The 10,880-nt window shown below is 35.5% G+C and overlaps 1 protein-coding gene across 4 annotated transcripts in view; it reads right to left on the bottom strand.

The window, feature by feature from the left end:
* The window catches only part of RSF1 (remodeling and spacing factor 1), a 158,400-nt gene that overhangs the window by 12,651 nt on the left and 134,869 nt on the right, over positions 1-10,880 (bottom strand). For all 4 annotated transcript variants that reach the window (XM_042904468.1, XM_042904470.1, XM_042904469.1 and 1 more), the window contains 4 exons: positions 10,259-10,313; positions 8,815-8,924; positions 2,124-2,191; positions 704-911 (listed from right to left, as the gene is read on the bottom strand). In XM_042904468.1, coding sequence (XP_042760402.1) covers positions 704-911; positions 2,124-2,191; positions 8,815-8,924; positions 10,259-10,313 — 441 coding nt within the window. The remainder of the gene's footprint in view (positions 1-703; positions 912-2,123; positions 2,192-8,814; positions 8,925-10,258; positions 10,314-10,880) is intronic.

The raw sequence follows: 10,880 nt of genomic DNA, 5'->3' as shown, positions 1-10,880 counted from the left end.
CATGATGTTTTATGTCTTGCTGCCTTGGACACATGACTTCTCATAGGATGCTTTAAATCTCAAACTCACTGATTTGCCCAGTTTTTCATTCTTCAAATTTCAGATCAAGCTCTATTTCTACTCCCAGGTTTTCCTTGAACTCCCTAAATTTATTGGACTCTTTGTACCCTAACTTAGGCTTTACCTATATTTTTTAGTAACAATCACACACTGAATGACTTTTTGTGGTTTGTATGTTTGTTTCTTCCACCAACAATCTGAGAGGAGAAACTACGTTGTTTCTTGTTCTGCAGGAAAATCTTTCCTGATCTTCCATACTGGATTACCTGCCCTGACCAAAACCTCTGTGGGTCATCAGACAATAGTATCTAATTACCTTTGCTTGTCTATTTCTCACATTTGACTAGGAACCTCTCCTGGACATGTTGCTGGAAGGTGGCAGAGATACGCAGCAAATGAATGTTTGACTGCAGTTAATAAAATGTAAACACAATTTTGCATATTAAACAATCATAAGCCTACTTTGTTTTGCTAAAAAGAACCAAGATCAGCATTCTTGAATCTGTTTTAAATAGCTTGAAAATAAAAAGACATTTTCCATGTGCATGAAGAACAAAAGTCCCACCACAGCATGGCTGAGCTTCTCTGTTAGCCCCATTTAGGCCTGTATCTAGGGACTGGGATCTGCTAGCGAACCACGCACCCATCACTGATCTTGAATTCATCCTCACTCTCTTCTTCATCCAGGTTACTGTCACTGTCCAGGTCATTTAGTCGCCGGCGTTTCTTCCGGCGTGCAGCAGCTGCCCTCTGGGGTCGTTTATTTTCTTTTCTTTCTTCATCCAAAATAGTGGAGATGTCTTTCCCACGGTGACCTGTGATGGTGGAGATATCCTTTCCTCGGCCGGCTCCTGGGTTCAGGGTTGGGGGAGAGGGTTAAAGGGAATAGAGAGAGGGAGGAAGAGAGACAACTGTATGTTTATTAAATCTTCTCTTTACTATGTAGAGGCTGTCCTTGTTCATGCTTAGGAGCTCATTTGTTTTTTTCCTACAAATAAGCACTTTTCTCACAACTTCAGCCGACAGAGCTCTCATCAAGAGAATTTTGCATTTGTTTATCCTATGAAGAAGTTCACCTCTTTTAAAAAAAATTTTTTGAAAAAAAAATTGATATAATTCATATACTATACTATCCACCCTTTTAAAGTGTATACTTCAGAGGTTTCCAGTACAGTCACAAAGTTGTGCAACCATCACCACGAACAAATTCCAGAACATTTTCATTGACCTCTAAAGAAACCTCATACCTAGTAGCAATCACTCAAGAATCTCTCCTTCAAAGTTGTCTTTTGGACAGGGCTTTAGAAAGAGACCAATCCGTTTTCTTTTAACTGTGTTTGCAGGACAGAAAAAGTGAGAATCCCGTAGCAAAGCTCTCAATAAGGTGCAGAGCCCTGGAAAAGCTGGTGACTTTTTTAGTCCACTAAAGACAGCCTACTTAATATTAATCCTCTCCAGAGTTTTCAGAGCATTGGTAAATCTCTATGCAGTTCTTTCAATAAATTACCTTCAAATCCTTCTATTTTTATGTCACCTATTAGAGACTACAAAATTGATACATTGATTTTTAAAAGGTTGATTTACAGAAATCATTCGATTCTGATTTGTCCATAATTTTTAAGATTTTGTAGCAGTAGTGATCTAGACATAGAAAGACAACAAGAAAGTTTAATTGGGTTTTCTATTTAGATGCAGAAGTACATTTTTTAATCTACAGAGGAACATTTACTGTTTTATATCATATCAAAAAACTACTTGAAAAATAATTAGTAAAACCTGAGTCTACACACTGACACTATGTCCACAAATTACTTTAAATCTCAGACATTTAACATCAGTAGTGATCATGATACACACTGGGGAGAATTAAAAAAAAAAAGCTTACTGCTTTAATCAGGGCCTTTTTTTTTTTTTTTTTTTTTTAAAGTAATCTCTATACCCAACATGGGGCTTGAACTCACAAGTTGCATGCTCTACTGACTGAGCCAGCCAGGTGCTCCTAATCAGGACATTTTAACTTATTGGTCTAGTCATACAAAAAAGAGGGAATGAAAAACACATACCTCCTCCATCAGCTTCTTTGATATCATCTTCTATGGCTTCATCAATTGCTTCATCAAATTCATCAAATCTGAAATATTTGATGACAACAATCACATCACAATCTGTCCTGGTATATAGGTTAGGAGAGTTGCCTCTGAAGTGAGAAAGGCCTTCATATAAAAATGCTCTCTGGGGGCACCTGAGTGGCTCAGTCGGTTAGGCGTCCAACTTCGGCTCAGGTCATGATCTCACGGTTTGTGAGTTCAAGCCCTGCATCAGGCTCTGTGCTGACAGCTTGGAGCCTGGAGCCTGCTTTGGATTCTGTGTCTCCCTCTCTCTTTGCCCCTTCCCTGCTTCTGCTCTGTCTCTCAAAACTAAATAAATGTTAAAACAAATTTTTTTTAATAAAAATAAAAAAATAAAAATGCTCTCTGCCACTTTGGAATTATGTAGACTACATCGCCTCACTCCTATTAACCTCAATTTCTTTTGTAGATTGGTATCTAATTCATTTTCAAAGATCATTTATACCAGGCATCAGGCAAATATTTTTGTAAAGAGCCAGACAGTAAATACTTTAAGCTCTGTAGCCTATACAGTCTCTGTTGCAACTACTCAACTCGGCCACTGGAATGCAAAAGCAGCAGGTAACACAAGTGAATAAATGTGGATGTATTCCAATATAACTTCATTTATGGACACTGTGATTTGAATTTCATGTAATTATCATACGATTTTCTTCTTTTGGTTCTTATTCAACCATTTATAAATGTAAAAACCATCCCTAGGTCATGGGCTATATAGACATAAACTGACTGTGAGACGGGATTTGCTCCATAGGCCATAGTTTGCCAACCTCTAATTACACAAATCACATGGTGAAGTAAGTTCAATTAGTGTTCCAGAAATAATACTAAGTGAAAGGACTACATCATCATTATTATTATTCTAGAAGTACTGACGGTCAGAATTTTCGAACTAGGTAAAAGTACTTTTTCTCACAAGGGCCATTTCCTCCAACTTAAAGAAAACAAGTCCAGATGATCTTCAAGACTTCTTCGCATACAAAGCTCCTTTCATGTTAGAGCGGAGATGACCAAAAGGATATCTGCTCTAAAGTGACTTGTCTAAAATATTGCAAAATTTGGTAGTTACTAGCCCCATGTGGCTATCTATATTTAAATTAATTAAAATGAAAAACTCTGTTCCTCACTAGCAAGATTTTAAGTGCTCAACAGCTGTATATGGCTACTGGCTACCATGTTGCACAGGAAAGAAATAGCACATTTTCATAACGACAGTAAATTCTATTGGACACTGTTGGATTAAAGGCACACAATGGATTAACAATAGGGTTTAACAGCCAAATATTTTGCCTTTTGAAAAAAAAATATTTTGCCTTTTGAGTTAAGAAACTCACTACAGCTATGGGTTTCTCTCTAGGAAAAAAAAAAAAAAAAATATATATATATATATATATCCAAACAAAATTTTATATCTAGTTTCAGAGGATTCACAAGTCTCAGGTTAAGAATACTTCTACACACACACACACACACACACACACACACACACACACATGCTTATTTATTTATTTATTTATTTGAAAGCACGAGGGAGGGTGCATGAGTGGGGGAAGGGGTATGGCGAGAGAGAGAGAATCTCAAGCAGGCTCCACACCCACCCAGGACCTTGAGGATCACAACTGGAGCCGAAATCAAGTGTCAGATGCTCAACAGACTAAGCCACCCAGGTGCCCCTACAACATAATTTTTAACGGCTGTATAATGCTTAGTCTTAAACATGTGTCATAATTTAGTTAAAAAGGTTTACTTCCAATTGTTTCACATTTATAAACCAGGCTATGAGAAAATGACCTTGGAGCTATAGCTTAGTTTTTGCTTAACATAAATTCTGAGAAAGCAAAAATCTGTGCATCCCTCATCAGGCTAGAGTAACAGATACAGAAAAAGCCAAATGTAGTTAACAGGAAACAGTATTTCTCTCAAGGACATGTTACAACTGTAAAGTGGCAAAACGACCTCTTTGAATGACTACTACTTTCTTACTCACTGAAAAACTTGATTTTCTACATCAGAGACCATCAGAACCCTTGGAATTAAATAACGATTATCAGTAAGAATAAAACATCCCAGTCTTGCCTGGAGGTTTAAGTTACTTTTAACGCAAATAAACAGTCTTGATTTATATCCCAGATGTGGAGCTTTGAATAAGGGATTAGAAACAGCACTCTACACATCCACTTCAACTTCATTGCTTTCAAGGGAACAAGAACCCGTGTCCAGTATGTGGTCTGGATCTGATACCAACCCCTTTACAGAGCCCCACTTTGCCTTGAGCATAACTCTTCATTGCTTTATTTACATTTCATCTAAACTCTACCCTTCCTCGGTATCATATCAGAACTCTATTTTTTCCTTTATTTGGTGAGATGCCCATGGTTCCACTAAGAAATTTTGTTGTTCCTGGTATTCTTGCTACAAATTAAAAAAAACCCAAAAACTGTTGGCTTAAAGGGCATAAAAGTTGGTCTTCAAGAGTTGTAGCAATTTATAATATAACCATGAAGTGAATTTTATCATTAATTTTTTTCTAATTTCAAAAAGCAAAATTATTTACTTGTTCCTTTAATATTAATGTGATTACTGAGGCCAAATATTAGTTTCATGTTTATTGATCATTTTTACTTTTTCTTTTACAAGTACTGACTTGTATCCTTTGCCCATTTTATCAGCCAGTGTTCATCTTTTCTTACTGACTTCTAAGAGCTTTTCAGATATTAAAGATTTTAATCTCTTTGTCATATGTTGCAATTATTTCTATCCAAAGTATATTTCCCCTTTCCCCTTTGTTTATATTTTACGTTTTGAGAAATGAACACTGACATCTTGCCCTGCTACAATTATGAATATGTGCCCATAACATCTCCTGTCAGCCCCCTCCACAAACAAAAACAAACAAGACAAATTTAAAAAGTCACCCTGTCTAGTTCTAGTCTCCAAAATAAACAAAACCTTGATCTCCCCTTAAATAACTGGTTTCCTAAGAAAAAAGTCTTTATACTTGACTTCAGTAGATGCAACAACCTTTATAGACATCATGTAAAAAGCTATTGTATTTCCACCATGAAAAAAAAATTATACTCACTGTAATTTTTAAAATCGTAAGGCATTTCTTTTGAATTCTAACTCCTCTGCAAAATTTCTTTGCAAGAAAATACTTTCTAAACAAAACAGATGAACATAGGGGAAGGAAGAAAACAAACAAAAAGAAGAGCAAGGCAAACCATAAAAGAGACTCTTAACTCTAGAGAACAAACTGAGGGTTGCTGGAGGGGAGGTGCGAGGGAGGATGGTGGGTTAAATGGGTGATGAGGTACCAAGGAGAGCACTTGTTGTGATGAATACTGGGTGTTATATGTAAGTGATGAATCACTAAATTCTACTCCTGAAACTATTATTACACTATATGTTAACTGACTGGAATTTAAATAAAAAATTGAAACATTAAAAATTAAAAAAGTAGAAGAAAATATTCTAGAAGTAAATGCTTTTGTCTGAGTCTTTCTTAACTTTCATATAATCAAATATCCTTTCCATTATTGTTTCTATGTTTGGTGCTATGTTTAAAAAGTTGGTCCTTACACTAAGATTGTATGCCTTCCTTAAACCTTTTTGGGAACTAAATGAATCACATAATACATTTTATGCTGAAGAATATAGTTTATCATAAGTTTCTATATTACTGTTATACAATTTTAGAGCTGAAGGGATCATCTGCATTAATCTGCCATCAACCAAGATCTAGAGAACTGGACCATTCCAAGTTACATGGGTAATACATGGTACAGTGAAACTATAGTCTTAGCCTTCTGTACCCCAATCCAATGCTCCCTATAGTTAACTCTTATGTTATCCTCTCTGTTAGAAGCAATAAAAATCCGATAAATAATTATGAAATGATAATAGTGATGAAATTCTTTTTTGTCTTCTTACTGTGGTAATACTTTACTAAGTGCTTTACATTTTATACTAACAATAATCCCATTGCGTGCCATGTACAAATTAAATTCTAGGTGTATTTAGAGCTTAAATATGAAGAATAAAACTTAAAATTAAGAGAAAGCATATGAAGGACTCTCTTAATACATCTCAGTTAAATTTCTTTAAAAAGTACCAAGAAGCAGAAATAATAAGTAAAAAATAACAAGAGATATACAAACACCTACCAAGCACATGAAAAGATGATCACCAACAACCATTAGGAAAATGCAAAGCAAAATCATGAGATACTGCCTCACATCTGCTAGGACAGTCACCAGCAAAAACAAAAACAAAAACAAAAACAAAAACAAAAACAGCAAACAAACAAAACCCCAAAAACAAACAAACAAAAAACCCAAAGCCAACAACTGTTGGCAAGGATGTGGAAAACCTGGAAACACTATACACTGCTGGTGGCAATGCAAAATGGCGCAGCTGCCATGGAAAACATCACAGCAGTTCCCCAATAAAACAAAAAGAGAACCACCATATGATTATCCAGCAATCTCACTTCTGGGTGTATATCCAAGACACAATACTAAGAGTAAAATCCCTGCTTCCTTTAGCAACATCAAGGTTGAAAGATAATATAGTCCTGCTAGAAGGCTTGTTCTGAAAATGTAAATTGTTATAACATGACTGATACATTAGGAAACAATTCAAGCATAATGTGTATTTTATACCTGTAAGTAATTTTATTTGTGATAAACACTAGGTAAATGTAGAGAAGTGCACCTAGCCACACAGGCATACACAACACACAACACACAACACACACACACACACACACACCTCAAATATCCACCAGCAACCTCACCTCATCATGTGTGTTATAAGTTATAGCCAGCTACGTCTGGTGTTACAACTTTCTGGTTGATTTCAAAGAACTCTCCTTCTACCACCACATAATAATTTACAAATTGCAACCCACCTCAATCACTTCCACAGACAAACCAGGGCTTTTTCAGCATAAAATGTCATATTTAGTGCAGTATTTATATTAGTTCTTAACCATTTAACATCTGCCAAATGGTACTGCATTTTTATTAGAGTCACATCTTTTTTTTTTTTTTTTTTTAAATTTTTTTTTTAACGTTTATTTATTTTTGAGACAGAGAGAGACAGAGCATGAACAGGGGAGGGTCAGAGAGAGGGAGACACAGAATCTGAAATAGGCTCCAGGCTCTGAACTGTCAGCACAGAGCCCGACACGGGGCTCGAACTCACGGACCGTGAGATCATGACCCGAGCCAAAGTCGGCCGCCCAACCGACTGAGCCACCCAGGCGCCCCTAGAGTCACATCTTTAAAAAAAAAGTGTCACTACTGAAATTTCTGAGTGTGGCCCTACCTCCATATTTTCCTATAATCCCTATGGTTTTTATTGTGTTTTTGCACAGGATGATAATTTTTAGGAAAACATATGTTGGATTACAGCAGAACTTGACTTTATGCTTGCCCTTCCCATCAGTAGACTTTGATTTCATTAGTTATAATGATTTCATATAAAATGGTGTTTTTTATTTTTCAAAGCTTTTGTTTTTTAAAGAATAAGATGGGTACCATTCTCATATGTATTAAGGATTTTACATTTACTGATTGCACTGCATTTTACAGCTTTAACAATTAACAACAGCAGCAAACAATACATGGGAACTCTTCCATGATCACTGATGAAAAAGTTCATAAACAAGAAGCGAGCTCAAACTTCCATGAAATCAATTTTGTTTTTCACCTCCAGTTATTCAAGTTAAAGACTCTTTTGGTGTTATCTAAGGAGACCAGAGGTCAAACAATGATCTACAATAATTAGAATATAACTTACTTATTATTTTAGTGAGACAAGTGGAAAGAACACTAGACTAGCAGACATTTAGAAGACAACATTTTAGTGTAGGTTTAGCTACTAACAGAGTGACCTTGGAAAACTCTGTCTCCCTCCTTTCCTCTCTGATATTTCTGGTGGCAGACAGTAAACCAAATTATATTTACTGATTCTTTCAACAGGCATTTATGGAACACTTACTACTCGGGGCACTATGCTAGCTGTAAAAGGCAGAAGCATGTGTGAAACAGACATTGGTCCTTACCTTCATGCTAACAATAGTCCAATGGGGGAGAGAAATATTAATTCAATAATTAAAATCACAATCATTACAATCATCATAAGTGCTTTCAAAAGAAGAACTGGTTGCTATGAGGGCATATAATAGATTTGATTAAGAGAAGGTTAACAAGCAAAAACAGGAGGGAGGTCTTAGGTACAATAAATAGCATATGCAAAGGAGCTGAAAGAAGACTGTGGCTGATATTGACAGAGTAAGGAAAAATGTGGATGAGATGGAACCAAAAAGCTAAGCACAGAGTGGGCTATGCAGTGCCTTTAGGGGCCTTGTAAAGGCATCAATCCTTACTCCAAGAGCTATAGAAATTTGACAAAGCAGAAGAGGATGACATGAGCAAGTTTACATTTTGAAAAGATCATGCTGGCTGCTCTTAAGCTGTATGATTCTAAAGACAGTAAGTAACATATATACAACTACTAATGGCCATTAGGATGGGGAAAAGCAGATACTTTTGGGCCATGTTGTATAATTTAAAAAACATTTTACACTTTTTCATTATAACCATTTCTACATATTTCATACCTATAACTTATACATTTCCGTGTTCTTGTTGACCGCCTTTCAAGCAAGTTTGCTTTGGATTTTTTTGAATCTTTTTTCTTTTCTTCATGATCTTCAGAAAAATCTGGCTCCTGGTTTAAAAATATGATAATAAATATGTAGGTTATTAGGACAGAAAGTTACTTGAAATTAATAGTTTTCTAATGTCTGTTTAGACAGCACATGTAAAAGATCTGAAAAAATGAGGTGATCCCCTGCCCAAAACTGAATACACACAGAAACGCTAAGTAGAGAGATTAAAAAGAATATTGGTGATCAAAGGCTGAAGCACTTCTGTATTAAAATTCTTATGTTTCTGTGATTTTACAATTACCTCTTTTAAAACAACCATGATGAAGTTTCCCCACTGATAAATTTTTTAATGTTTATTTATTTTTGAGACAGAGAGAGAGAGAGCGAGCGAGCAGGGGAGGGAAAGAGAGAGAGGGGGGACAGAGGATCCGGAGCAGGCTCTGTGCTGATAGCAGTGAGCCTGATGTGGGGCCTAAAACTCACCAACTGTGAGATCACGATGTGAGCTGAAGTTGGATGCTCAACCAACTGAGTCATCAAGGCTGCCCTCCAATGATAATTTTTTAACCAATAATTTAACACATGTAAGATATTCACTAAGTATGCTGAATCAACAAAATAATGGATTTATAAAAAAAAGAAGCATGGTGCTGAAGGACAGTAACTAACCAAGACCACTTACTTAAGTGTGTGATTTAATTAAGCCCAAACTAAATAATGTATGAAATTAAGAACATTTCTTCATTTGAAATGAAAACCATGTTACATGTACTTTCACTCATGAGACATCCGTAATTATAAATTAGACCAATAAATGCAAAACAATAACCCTCCAAAGAAACCATCGGTTAAGAACAAATATTGAAGTTTCTAATAACCAACCCCTAAAGCACAGAATTAAAAACCCTGAACTATTCTTTTGTCACTATATATAAATAACACATAAAGAAGCTAAAAACAAATTACCCAACACAGGGCTTTAAAAAAAAACAGGAGGAAAGGAGAATATAGAGCCTACTGGGGTGAGTTATATAAATCTGATTTGGATGGTATTACATTTTGGAGTTATCAGTATATATTTAATTGTAGTAGTAGTAGTAGTAGTAGTAGTAGTAGTAGTATTTAAGTAAACTCTACACCCATCATAGGGGTCAAACTCACGACCCTGAGGATCCAGAGTCACCCCCTCTACTGAATGAGCCATCCAGGCATCCCAGTATATATGTAATTTTTATCATGAAGGAAAATACAGGTGATTTAAGGTCTTAAATTTTATTTTTAATAAGATAGGTACACTATATATTTAAAACTACTCACATTACACACAGTGGGTTAATTTTAGAACAATTATGGTAGTCTCTTCTTTAAAAAATACTGCAAACCAGAAACTTACTTGTGGAGGAATGATGTTCTCAATACTGATACCCACATACACCAAACGTTCTTTCCTTTAAATGAAAAACAAAAATGCATGCAAAATGAGATTTTCTAAAAATAAAATTGTTAGGAAAACATTATTAACACAGACTACTAAAATTTTGATTTCATGGTAATAGCAGAGGCTAGGTCACAGACTTTAGCTACTGTCTATAAAGCTTATCGTATTGCTATCTGTGGGAGGCACACAACTTTCTAATGGTAAAAATTGTAAAAAGATGTAGCTGAAAACTGTAGCCTTATAAGTAATTATACTGATAAAATAAAACCTGCAAACTGAAATAGACAAGGAAACTTCATGAAGAGACTCACTGATAAAGTGATTAGACAGTCAACACTGGACAAACTAGATCTTTGTTATGCTGGAAGTTTTCATATATGTGTACATACAGCTATCATCTCATGGTTAATATATACAGTATATATATATATACATATAAAAAGAATTCTATACAATAGAACCATGTCAAGGTCCCAGTGAATGATACCAAGACCAATCTTTTAAAGAGGAGGAAAAAAGGCAATGCAGCCACATGGCTCTGCACCCTACTTGCTCCAATGAAGATTATTTTTAGAGC

The sequence above is a fragment of the Panthera leo genome, chromosome D1 (assembly GCF_018350215.1).
Source record: "Panthera leo isolate Ple1 chromosome D1, P.leo_Ple1_pat1.1, whole genome shotgun sequence".
Classification (NCBI taxonomy): Eukaryota; Metazoa; Chordata; class Mammalia; order Carnivora; family Felidae; genus Panthera; species Panthera leo.
This window is presented reverse-complemented; position numbering and strand designations above follow the sequence as displayed.